Source organism: Gopherus evgoodei, chromosome 9, assembly GCF_007399415.2.
Source record: "Gopherus evgoodei ecotype Sinaloan lineage chromosome 9, rGopEvg1_v1.p, whole genome shotgun sequence".
Lineage (NCBI taxonomy): Eukaryota > Metazoa > Chordata > Testudines > Testudinidae > Gopherus > Gopherus evgoodei.
In genome coordinates, this window is record NC_044330.1 from 71,955,649 (window position 1) to 71,968,797 (window position 13,149).

At 40.3% G+C, this 13,149-nt stretch overlaps 1 protein-coding gene across 10 annotated transcripts in view; it reads right to left on the reverse strand.

Moving 5' to 3' along the window:
• Window positions 1-13,149, reverse strand: part of DIAPH2 (diaphanous related formin 2) — an 867,723-nt gene that overhangs the window by 333,409 nt on the left and 521,165 nt on the right. Inside the window, exon 24 of one of the 10 annotated variants that reach the window (XM_030576666.1) lies at window positions 291-820. The exons of the other annotated variants lie outside the window; for them this stretch is intronic. Within the exon in view, the coding sequence (XP_030432526.1) occupies window positions 753-820 (68 nt within the window). The 3' untranslated portion in view covers window positions 291-752. Of the gene's footprint in view, window positions 1-290; window positions 821-13,149 lie in introns of those variants that run through there. 10 annotated transcript variants of the gene reach the window in all.

The following is a 13,149-nucleotide window of genomic DNA, read 5'->3' on the forward strand; positions in this document are numbered from 1 at the left end:
GCTAGTGTATCGGAGCTGAAATTGCTGCCCAGAGCAGTCACATTGGAGCACTCTGGGATAGCTCCTGGAGGCCAATAACATTGATTTGCGTTCGCACTACCCCAAATTTGACCTAGCAAGGTTGTTTTTAGCGCTACTCCCCTCGCCGAGGAGGAATATAGAAGTTGATTTTAAGAGCCCTTTAGGTCGACAGAATGGAGGTGTTTGTGTAGCACCTCCATTATAATATCAACCTAACACAGGATAATTCAACCTAACCCTGTCAGAGAAAGTAGTTCAGTCTAAATGCTCATTCAGTTCTAACTCCGCTTTCGAGAGTACTAACAAGAATTCTAATTGATACCAATATTAGTTGTGACTTTTTATGACAATCACCTGACAAAAAAGAACTGTGCTGAGCCTAATAGGAAGCTGATTCTGATTAAAACTTATCACGTAGAGATGGACAACTGTATAAAACCATTTCCAATCCATAAAGCATCCAGTCACACCCCTACTACCCACCTTGTTCAGGGGTTAATTCCCCAAGCTACAGTTGACAGATATTTCCAAAAAGTTAAACAACACAGTTCACTTTCTTTTACTAAAGCACTTCTTTTGTCATAAAAATCAGCAATTGCAAGAATATATAAGAGAAGGCAAATAAATCAGTATTGAGATATTCAGCAATCAGCAGTGTGACAAAGTCCTGGCTTCATGTTACTCTTGCAAGCGTTAGGCTCCTGGAAACATGCAGTTGTGACAATCTCCGCTTAAGTAATAATTTTAAAAGGTAAGTTTTTAGTCTTCATATTTGCAGAGAAAATCATGAAAACATGACCTAAAGATTCCAAACAAGACCAAATCAGAAGACGAGTAGAAAGATTCTCATAAATAAATATGTTAATAATAATAAAATAGTCTAGATTTTTTTAGCTTAATTCATGAGTTTTGAATTCTTGGGGTTGGAAATGCTGCAGTCAGAATATCTAAACACCTACAAATGATTTATTAATGCAGCAAACATTCTCAAAACCATTAAATAATTTGATAGATCTCCTACGTTCTACATCATGCATCTTAACACACACCTACATCTTTGGTGACTGTGTTTTACTACATTTACTTCTATTTCTCTTTCAAATTATTATACTATGATTCTGATTCCGTGGTGAATGTGAGTTTTTTAAATGTAAACCAACAATATAGTTGATGTGCATTAGTTTTGGAAAATATTTATTTAAAACAACTCTAATCATTTTCTTCATATATGAACTGATAATATACTGACAAATAAGCTGATGTGAAATGCCACAACATATTAAGCCAAGATCAATTATAATTGCTACCACTAAAATCTATTGAAATAAAACAGCTTAAAAGCATTCCCAACTTCATCTAATAACCAAACCATATCTATTTACAAGTATTTTTGAAATCAAGTACAATGAATATATACAATAGATAGAAATCCCTAGGAGATTAACACAGTATACACCAAATTTTTTTTTCAGAAAATCAACTGAAGCCTACCACAAAATCACTATTCTAACAGCGCTTCTCTCTAATAGAACTATATTATTACTATTTACTTAAGCCATATCTACACTACAGAGTCTAATGTCAGTGTAGCCCCCTCGTATAGATGCTGCATATGCAGGCAGGAGACATCCTTCTGCTGGCAGAGTAATACCTCCTTCCCAAGAGACATTAGCTAAATGGACAGAATAACTCTTCAGTTTTGAGAGTGTGTGTGTGTGTGTTTTGTTGTTTTTTGTTTCTTTTTGTTCGTTTTAGTCATGTTAGCTGTGTCAGCTAGGGGGTGTGATTGTTTTTACACTCTTGGCTGACACAGCTATGCCTGAATAACTATGTAGTGTACAGCAGGCCTCCGTGTCTTACGTGTGTAAAAACAGGCAGAGAAACATATAAAAAACAAGTACATTTCCCCAATATTTTTCATTGATTGAATTCTCAATCTAAGTCCCATTTTTAATACCACAGCATAACTCAGAATGAGAAAAGGAAATTAAATAGATGTTAACGAAACAAAAGATTATGGACCAACAACCCATTTCAACAGTATAGTCCATTGGCTAAGTGAAAGTTTACTCATTTATTTACAATAAATGTTTTATCCTAAGTAAAAAATCCCCTCTGTAGGATTGGTTCTAGAAGTAGGTGTTATGTTACCCTGAGCAAATTAATGGGGGCCTGGTAACTGGTTTTCCCCACCCTGCAAATCAGAAATCAGCTCACTTTTACTCCAGAAACTAAACTCTCCTGTGAAGTTTTGGTGGCTACCCAGGCAATAGTCTGCACAGGTCTGGAGATTTTGGAATAAGAGGACACTTTGCATTTGAACACTGAAAAGGGGAAAAGCCAATGACAGCTCAGGGCAGCTGCTTCCTTCCCTACTTTCACAGCTGCCAGAACAGTGACAACTTGTCTTAAAGTTAAAGATCCAATAAAACTAATACTACTTGTATGAATAAGCAGCAAAGAATCCTGTGGCACCTTATAGACTAACAGACGTTTTGGAGCATGAGCTTTCGTGGAAGAGATGCATCTGACGAAGAGGGTATTCACCCACGAAAGCTCATGCTCCAAAAGTCTGTTAGTCTATAAAGTACCACAGGATTCTTTGCTGCTTTTACAGATCCAGACTAACACGGCTACCCCTCTGACACTTGTATGAATGATTCCAATTTTGTCTGTGGCTCCTGCTATTCACATTTTTGTGGGAAAAACATTAAAAATTGTCAAAGAATTCAACCATAGTCACTTGGCAAAAACAAACAAACAAAGCCCCTGTTATGGTTGCTGACGAAGATTCTGCAACATAACTGCCCAAAGCGGAGATTATTTATCTGAAACTATTAATGGATATGTAATCCAAATATAGAATATGTGCAAAACACCAGCAACACCTGATTCTTCACAAGAGATACTGTAGGCTATGGTTAAATACAGACTGCTTAATTGCGATAATGGCACACAAACATTTGTGAATTGATTGTGTAACTTCTTCCTTACAATAGTGTAGATTGTTGTGATTTAAAGCTTAATTAAATAGGCATGGGGGGGGTGCAGTGGTCTGGAGGAGGCAGAAAATCACACTGCAAATTTCAACTTCTAGGAAGAAAAAAAAAAGAAATATAGAAGAAAAGTGTCTTACTCGGCTTGCACACAATTATAAAGTAACAGTAGAATCATTAGAGCCAGACTGCATTTTATTGATATCCCTTCATTGTTCAGTACAAACTATTCTAATCCTAATTACCATGACCCTTTCCTTAATGGTGCTAAATCTTTGACTGGGCTAAATTATAGTTAGATATGTATTTTACTTGGAGTTAACTCAAGTATAAAGAAATCATTTGAAATGAAAATGAGTGACATGAAAATGTTTTAAAATAAATCTTATAATTTTACCTACATTAGTCATTAATAACTAGTAAGACTGAAAAAAAAGGGATTTATATCACAATATTTTGTAGAGTCGTTACGGTTACATTTTTCCCATATGTTGTGGACATTATCTTTCTAGTCAAGAAGAACTGGGTGAGACTCCCTCCAGGAGGATAAGCTAGAAGGGCCACTGTATGTGGGGAATCCTCAATATTACTTCACAAGCATGTAGGGCACCTGTCTCCATAGTACTCCTAAACTACTGCAAGCACAAATAAGAGCTTGAACTGAATGTGGATCTTCCACAGGGCAGCAGAGCCAACCAGTAGGCAACTAGGTGAGCTCAGCTATACTTTGACACATAATTAGTTTGCTATATAGTGTGACAGTTATTGTTACCTCAGTATCTTTGGGGTCCATTGGTTTAAGTGAATGGTTCATATCTGACTCTGTTCTATTCCCTGGGGGAGGCCACCACAGCTCCTACAGGAACTAAAAAACATTAGGGCAAATCAGCAAGTTTAACCTCGCACCTCACACCCCAGATTCTTAGCACTTCCTGGGGAGACTCATATATATTAGTTCAAACTGGATTCTCAGTGACAAATGGACAAAGAAAGGACTTTTGAATAAAAACAGACTGAATTTGAATGGACTTGAGGTTCTTCTTCCTCAACAAGAAAACAAACAGAACCTTCTATCCAAGAGAGAGTCCCCAATCCTTGCGGAAGGGTTGGAAAGACTTGGCAAACTTTCAACATGAATACAGGAACATTTAATGTTTTTATATGTTTTCTCTGCAATAGTTATACCTGAAGAATCAATATGCTTGCTTAGGAAGAACAGTGTGATAACTTGTAATTGCTAGCAATACAGTGTTCATAGCCCTCAAAGACAAAGCAGACTCAAGGGGGAGGCTGGGTGCTCCTTAGTTGCACCCAGGCTCTCTTGGTTGTAAGGTCCAAATGGTCCCTTAAAGGCTTATACAAGATGCCAGACCACGACGTGCATATCACTAGCAAGACAGTAACAAACTCATGCTAAATAGGGTCCTGGTTCTTTTTGCACTGAGTCTAACAGCTCCTGCTGAAATACACACAAAGACCGACCAAATGAAACAGTGCAGTCCTATTCTCAAATGCATCTATCAAAAAATTCCCAGCTCTCATGATGTCACAAGTAATACAGTAGCTTGATGAATATGATCCACTACTAGGAAAAGTAATATCCTCCACATTGAGACAAATTTCCCATGGTCAGAAAGAATCTCTCTCTTCTCTGACAGTAATATGGTTTTGAGATGAAACAATTATGATAGAAACATGGGGAGGGAAGAACAAGCCTGGAGAAACAGGAGAAATGCTGGGATTTTTTCTGATAATGATTAACCATACAAAGTTTCTCTTCCTCCCAATATGGAATTTCCTTTCAAAATTACACTGTTTTTTAAAGATGAGTCTAGAACAATCTTGTGTAAATTCTGACTTTTCACAGCCCATCAAGAACGGAAATTGGAGTTTTACATCAGGAGCAAAATCCAAAATCCCACATAGCAGGAGTACTGCTGCTACCTTTGGTACAGTAGATAGGAGATATAGAAGTAAATTTACAACATTAAAGAGAAAACTTAATTGTAAGTAATGTTTAGAGTTTTCTAAAATTGATCAGTTATTTTTCAATCTGTGTGGCCTGGACAGTTGGATTTATGGTAGCTTGATTTTGCCAGAAAGAGAGGTGAAAAACATTTCAAATAGAAATAGATAAAGATCATTTTTAAAAGATACAAAATACTTTTTTCTGCAAAACCTGTTAACTCTACCAAATGAATGGTGGTTTGGTGTGGCATAAAAAAGTTTTGCCACCACTCACCGTAGATTATGTGCATTAATCACTTATGTGGCTTCACTATTTGAGAGTTATGTGGCTACCTCCAAAGCATACCAATAAAACCTTCATAATACTCCATCATATATTTCCTCTTAATATCCTTAGGTAACAGAGCCAGATGGTTGGAAACATCAAATTAACTGACTCTGTACATCCTCAGAAGATGCTTTGGATACAGCAACTGAACAACAATCTTTTTTGAGGGGGAGGGGGGGAACGTTTGGGATTTTTTTGTTTCTTTTGTTTTTACAGGAACAGAACTTTAGTTTAAAGACATACAGTAAAATTACAACAAAAGTAGACTTTTTTTCTTGAGAAATATTTATCAAAATGCTAGAACAGCAACTGCTAATTGTTAATATTTTAACACATACTTTTTCAGAGAATCCCCCTAACACACACACGCAAAATATACACAGGTGAACAGGTCATGTTCACATTTGCTGAATTACTAGTAGTATGTACACTTATGACAACAACATATGACTGTTAGACAGAGCTGGCCCACAACATTTTGGTACCTGAGGCACGGAGGTCAAATGACCCCTCCATGCCCCTTCACTTGGGTCCAAAACTTAGAAAGGTCTCAATTCTGCCTTCTTCCTGTTCTACTCCTTCCATGGTACTGTTCTGCTAACTACTCCAATAAAGGAGAACTAATGACTTAAAATGCATTGTTCAAAACTTTTAGGTAACACTTCACTTTCAAACGCCTGAACAGCAAATGAAACTTTTCTTGTCTGCACAGTAAACACTGGCATTTGTATCTGTTTGAATAATCAAAGTGGTGCTTTCCGTGCCTTCTTAGTTGCAAAGATTTGAACTGCTTCCTGAAGGTCCATAGTCTGGGCCAACGCATGCTTTATTGAGAAGGTTGCAAGGTTGACCAGCCTCTCCTGTGTCATTGTGGTGCGTAGATGTGTTTTTATTAACTTCGGTTTGGAGAAGCTGCGTTCTCCACTGGCAACTATTACAGAAAGTGTTAGAAGTATGCGCAGAGCAACAAAAGCATTTGAAAAGAGGGTGGTCATCTTATTTGTGCACATATATTCCAGAACAGCCTTTAGAGCTGATCCTGCTGAAATGTATCTTGAAAGGACTTCCAGTTCATCACCTAAATCACTCACATCAATATCACGCATGTCATCATGTGTCAACACTGTCTCTAGTGCCCTGCATTTCTGGTGCAAGTCTTCTTCAGGGATAGTGAGGAGTTTTGGAATATCATACAACATCCCAAATATACTGCTGTGTTCCTTGAGCTGCATGAAACATTCTTCAACTGATTGTATTGCACAGTTTAACACCTGGTTAAAGAATTCAACTTTGAAGTGTTGTTTGGAGTCTCTTACAGGATTATCCCGTGCCTCGTAATCAAAATATCATCTTCTTCTGTGACACTTGTATTCTTCTTGAATGGTGGGAAAATAGCTTCAGTGTGAAGTTCCTCTGCCAGCTTCTGTGCACTCTTCAGAACATTTTGAAATCCTTCATCTGACTGGTAAGACTGTAGGTCTGACTTTGCATTGTCCAGTTGTTCCATTGCTCCAGATATTTCAAGGTCAACAGTCTCTTGATTACAACATATATTTCAAACACTATGCCACAAAACTAAACCGCACAGAAATTTGAAGTTATGTATGTGTCTGGTGATTTCATTTCCCTCTGCCACTGTTCTCCCACAAAGAGTTCCTGTCAGCATTATCCTCCATAATAGCAACTATGGCATCATCTATCTTCCAAATTTGGTATTTGATAGGCTTTATCGCCTCCACTCAACTTTTCCATCGTTTGACGCTCAGTGTCTTTAGTGTCAGAGAGGATGTTGCTCCAAAATTTGCCATCAATGAGTTGATGCAGAGAAAAATACATAGATGCTTTGAATTACATTAAAAAATTCTGCAGCCTCACTAGAAGCTGATGCTGCATTACTGATCACCAAGTTCAATGAATGAGAACTACATGGGAGAAAAAAAGCTCGAGGGTTTAACTCTCGGATCCGTGTCTGCACTCCTCTGTTCTTTCGTCTCAGGTTGGCAGCATTATCGTAGCCCTGACCTCTCATGTCAGCATTCGCACTTCCCATATCTTCCAGCTTTTTAAGAAGCACGTTTGTCATACCAGCTCCCGTAGTATCATCAATGTCAATAAATGACAGAAAATGCTCTCTGAACGTCACCATTGCAGGGATATTTTCACTAGGTTTTGTTATTGCTACAGAACAGACAATTAAAGTCATTTGTTCTGTATGGCTAATGTCAGGTGTGCAGTCCAGCATAACAGAGTACTACTGTGCTGACTTCAGAACTGCCACAATTTTCTGTTTGACTTCTGTTGCCAGTAATTGTATGATCTCATTTTGAATAGTTTTTCCAAGGTAGTGGTGTGTGTACATTTCTTGGGTGGTGACTCTTCTTAGATGCTCCTGAAGTACAGCATCATACTCATGGGAGCAGATGATCATGGGGGAGGGATAGCTCAGTGGTTTGAGCATTAGCTTGCTAAACTCAGGATTGTGAGTTCAATCCTTGAGGGGGCCACTTAGGGATCTGGGGCAAAAATTGGTCCTGCTAGTGAAGGTAGGGGGCTGGACTCAATGACCTTTCAAGGTCCCTTCCAGTTCTAGGAGATTGGTATATCTCCAATTATTACCTATCACTCAGCCATCAGCTCCACAATTTTAAGGAACTTTCCATTGTTTAGCACATACAGCTGATCTGAAGTGCCATGCAGTGCTAGGGTTTGAGTAGCAAGAATTCTCACAATGACAATGAACCTTTTCAAAACATTTTGCCAGTAAAGAAACTCTGATGCAATCTTCTCTTGATGCTGATCATCTATGGTGGTCTTTAACCATAGTCTCATTTCAAGCTCTTTCCACCTATGGAATGCTCTCTGGTGATTTGCTGCCTTCTCATGGCATGCCGGATTTCTAGCTGGATTTTTCCAGTCCTTTGTTCCTGTAGAACCCAATGGGCTGGAATATTAGACTGGAAGAGTTTGCAACAAAAACAGAAAGCAGCATTCTGGGTTTTTGAGTACATAAGCCATGGCCTCTCCACATTGTTACCATCGGGGATTTCACACCAGTAATGTGTTGGATGGAAACTTCTATTTTCATTTTCTTTGGGGAACATGAAGTTTTTCACTTGCTGCGGCCCATGCAGCACAAGGAAGACTTTCAGGCTACTGTTCAAGTGGGTCCACAGTCCTGGATCATCTAGACGTGAGGAACTAAACTCAGCAGCAGCTGTTTCTTGTGCCTCCACTAGTCTTCTCTGATCTACACTTTTCTTCAGGAATGTGCATGGTTACATTCATGTGAGATGGAGATATGGATGCTACAGTAGCTGCCAGGTCACCTGCACTCTGACTAACTGGAAGATCAGGCATCTCCCCACCACTCACATTCTCTTTGGGTCCAGAAGGCTCACCATGAACATTTGTGTCTATGTATCTCAGGGGAGCTCCTTCCTGCTTAGATAGAAAAGCGTCCTTTGCTTTCTTTCTTTTTCTGAATGCTGCCCCAGAGGGGTGTTTCCTTCTTTCACTCATGACTGCTGTTCTGTGACAGCTATAGTGGCTCTCAACACTCAACTGAAGCAGACAAATAAGCAGGCTGATAGCAGGGCCTGACTGAGGGAAGGTTCAGCGTCTTAAGTGCCTAACTGGCTCCTACTACTTCAGTTGACTGCCTGTTCTCCTCAAGTGGGTTCAAGGAAGCAGCAGGAAACAGGAAGCTCCCTGAAAAGCTAATGTTAATCAGTCCAGGCTCCTGAGGGTGCTAGAGAGGTACCTAAGTGGCTCCTCCTCCTTTCTTTCCCTGCAGCTCCTGCTGCTTTCTCTTATTCCCTCTCACATTTTCTCCTGTCTGCCTGTTATGTCTCTTATGCCCTCCTTGCTCCAGCACAGCACTCCACCATCTCTGTGCATCTAGAGCAGGGAGAATATATATGCACCAGCAGCAGACACAATTTTCTACACTCTGGGTCCTAGTGCCCCCGCCCAGTCTGGCACCTGAGGTGGCCACCTCAGTTCACCTCATGTTAAGGCCAGCCCTGCTGTTAGAGCAAGACTGATTCTGGAGGACTTCATAAAATGCCCAGCTACTAGTATTTCTTCTTAGAAGCAATCCTACTAAGCATGAGCTTTCTACAAAAATCCCTACAACAAAAAAGATTAAACAAACATGTTGCTTTATATTTACATTCAGGCAGAGATATGTATTTGCAAGGAGACGGATAGGATGATCTGATAGGTCCTCTCCACCTCTAACTTCAGTCATTCCATCGTCAGTCAGATCAGTGGCCTGAGTGATAGGACAGTATTCTAGCATAATACCAACCTGGATTTGAGAACAGTTTGGATCAGTAAAGGAGGAGAATATTAAGAGGAAGTGTGGTTTTGTTGGTGTCACTAAGCATAACCCTACGTAACTCGGGAGGGTGGAAGGCCACAAGAGTATGGAGCCTTCCTGGTTTTAGGCCTCAGCAGACAAGAGTCCCTCCATGTTTGAACTTTAATCGACCTAAAAGGCCAGGTGTAACAGCCGTTATCAGTTGCAACAGTTCTAACTGGTCTAAAACAGAAATAATGAGGCCTGTGCACCTTTAGCAGAAGGACAAGATAACTTGCAGAAGGAAAACTTACTAACGAGCTGCCATGGCCAAGATTACTTAATGCACCTGTGCTTACGTAATTGCTACAGGGGGAGGAAGGAGGAGGAGGGAGGGGAAACGGGGGATTGCTAGTCAGTGAGAAAAGTTCTCATGGATATAAAGGAACAGACTGCTTGTTTTAGGTGTGCTTGATCTGAGTCAATCTCCCTGCACCGCTTTGAGATCTCAAATAAACTTGGTTTGCTTCTCCACCCTGGTGTGTTTATTGGCGCGGCACACCAGGCGACGGACTCCCCCGCTGTTGCTTGGCTTCAGGCAGTTATCTGCCGGCAACAGTTCCATTCTTCACAATATCATTATTACACTGCCACTAGCTGTAAGCCAAGGAAGAACATTTCCAGAGGAAGAGTTTACTGCACTTTACAAACAAAATAACAAGGTTTGTACCACAAAGATTACAATTAGGCAATAACATATGCAGCAACATGTGTGTGTTCTGAGTAATTTTTTATCAATAAAATACATTAGAATATATGAATGGCCCTGCTGGGAGAGATCAAAGGTCCATCTAGCCCAGTACCCTGTCTTCTGACAGTAGCCATTGCCAAGTGCTCCAAAGGAAATGAACAGAACAGGTAATCATCAAGTGATCCTTCCCATTGCTCATTCCCAGCTCCTGGCAAACAGGCTAGGGACACCATTCCTGCCTATCACGGCTAATAGCCATTGATGGACCTATCCTCCATGAATTTATCTAGCCCTTTTTTTGAACCCTGTTATGGTCTTGGCCTTCATAACATCCTCTGGCAAGGAGTTCCAGAGGTTGACTGTGCATTGTGTGAAGAAATACTTCCTTTTATTTGTTTTAATCCTGCTGCCTATTGATATCATCTGGTGACCTCTAGTTCTTGTGTTATGAGAAGGAGTAAGCAATACCTCCTTATTTACTTTCTCTTCATCAGTCATGATTTTATAGACTTCAGTCACATCTCCCCTTAGACATCTCTTTTCCAAGCTGAAAAAGTACCAGTCTTATTAATCATTCCTCATACAGAAGCCGTTCCATACCCCTAATAATTTTTGTTGCCCTCTTCTGAACCTTTTCTAATTCCAATATATCTATTTTGAGATGGGGCAATCACATCTGCACACAGTATTCAAGATGTGGGAGAACCATGGATTTATATAGAGGCAACATGATATTTTCTGTCCTATTATATATCCCTTTCTTAATTATTCCCTACATTCTGTTCGCTTTTTTGACTGTCGCTGCACGTTGACTGGATGTTTTCAGACAACTATCCAAAAGGACTCCAAGATCTCTTTCTTGAGTGGTAACAGCTAATTTAGACCCCATCATTTTTTAAATAGAGTTGGGATTATGATTTCCAATGTGCATTACTTTGCATTTGTCAACATTAAACTTCATCTGTCATTTTGTTGCCCAATAGCCCAGTTTTGAGAGATCCTTTTGTAGCTCTTCACAGTCTGCCTGGGTCTTAAGTATCTTGCAGCCTCACTGTTTACCCTTTTTCCCAGATAATGTATGAATAATTTGAATAGAATTGGTCCCAGAACAGACCCCTAGGAAACACTACTATTTTACCCTTTGTTTTCTATCTTTTAAACAGTTGCCAATCCATGAGAGCACTTTCACTCTTATCCCGTGGCAGCTTATTTTGCGTAAGTGCCTTTGCTGAGGGACCTTGTCAAAGGGTTTCTGAAAATCTAAGTACACTATATCCACTGGATCCCCTTTGTTCCACAGGCTTACATAATGGCCTACATAATCTGAAGCAAAATGGACATAATTTCACAGCAACTCCTTTTTTCTAAGGCTCTATCCCATTAAATCCTGCAGCACAGTGGCAGCTTCAAATGAAACAAATAAAACAAAAAAAACCCGTTTATGCTGAATTAAATATCGGAAAGTACAATCAATGCAATATTCATTAATTTTGTAGTATATTAGACTGATTTTATGCAACAAAACATTTCTGCTGACATTGCACAATCACATGGGAATGCTGGGAAAGGGGAAAAAAAGCTAGAAGTTTTGGCAACTGGTTTTTGGACCAATGGTGGGTACTTTTTCTTTTTCTTTTTGTTTTTGTTTTTTAAACATCCAGGAAAGCTTGAGAGGCTGCTTAAGTATTTAACTCTTAGGAGGCAGCTGATGCTTTGGGAACCAGATACAGAGACATGTTCCTATTTTCTTCTGTCTTATGGGGAATAAAGAGAAGAAGTGATGAGACATTTTTGGGATCAGGTTTCAATTTAGATCCTAACTTCAGAGAGACTTAACAGTAACCAGCTGACCCTTGTGTCAGTATACACCACTGCATCCAGCAATAATTGTAGCTGCATTTTCAGAGTGTTTCTGCTCAGGGTCACCGAGAGCGGGTTCAGGTCACGATGAAAAAAAGAAAATTGGGCCCCCCAACAAGGGCAGATCGGCTAAACAACGAATCCAGGGAAGCCGGGCCCCGGGCCCCCTTCCAGACCGCTGGGACCCAGTAATTTGTACCATCTTCCCCCGCCTCCTCTCATCGGCTCTGTTTATGCTCAATTGATTGGAAAGAAATAATTAATGTTGGCATTTAAATCATCACTAGACCTCCATTAATATCCCTTTAAAGTAAGCTAATCACACCTCTTAAAATTACTGGGTCAAACTCTGCTCTCACACTGAAGAGAATTCTAGAATAACTTCTAGGACTTCACCTGAATTATTCCAGATTTACTTCAGCGTAAGAGATAGCAAAATTGTACCCATTCTTTTAGTCTCTCTGTTTTCAGACTTGGGAAGACAACACTGCTTAGCAATCAGGAGCGGCTCCAGGCACCAGCACAGCAAGCGCGTGCCTGGGATGGCAAGCTGCGGGGAGTGGCCTGCCAGTCGCTGTGAGGGTGGCAGTCAGGAAGCCCTCGGCGGCGTTTCTGTGGAAGGTCCGCCAGTCCCACGGTTTTGGTGGCAATTTGGCGGCGGGTAGGACAAATGCGTGGGACTGGCAGATCAGCCGCAGAACCATCACCGAATCGGTGTGACCAGTGGACCTCTTGCAGAAATGGCGCCGAAGGCTGCCTGACTGCCATGCTTGGCATAGCAAAAAGTCATAGAGCCGCCTCTGTTAGCAGCTCTAAGGCTTAGAATCTTCTAAAAAACAATCTTTGGCCTATGTTTGCAAAAGGTCAGCGGCTAAAGTTAGGCATCTAAATTCATATTGAGGAACAGACATAATCAGTCTAAAGT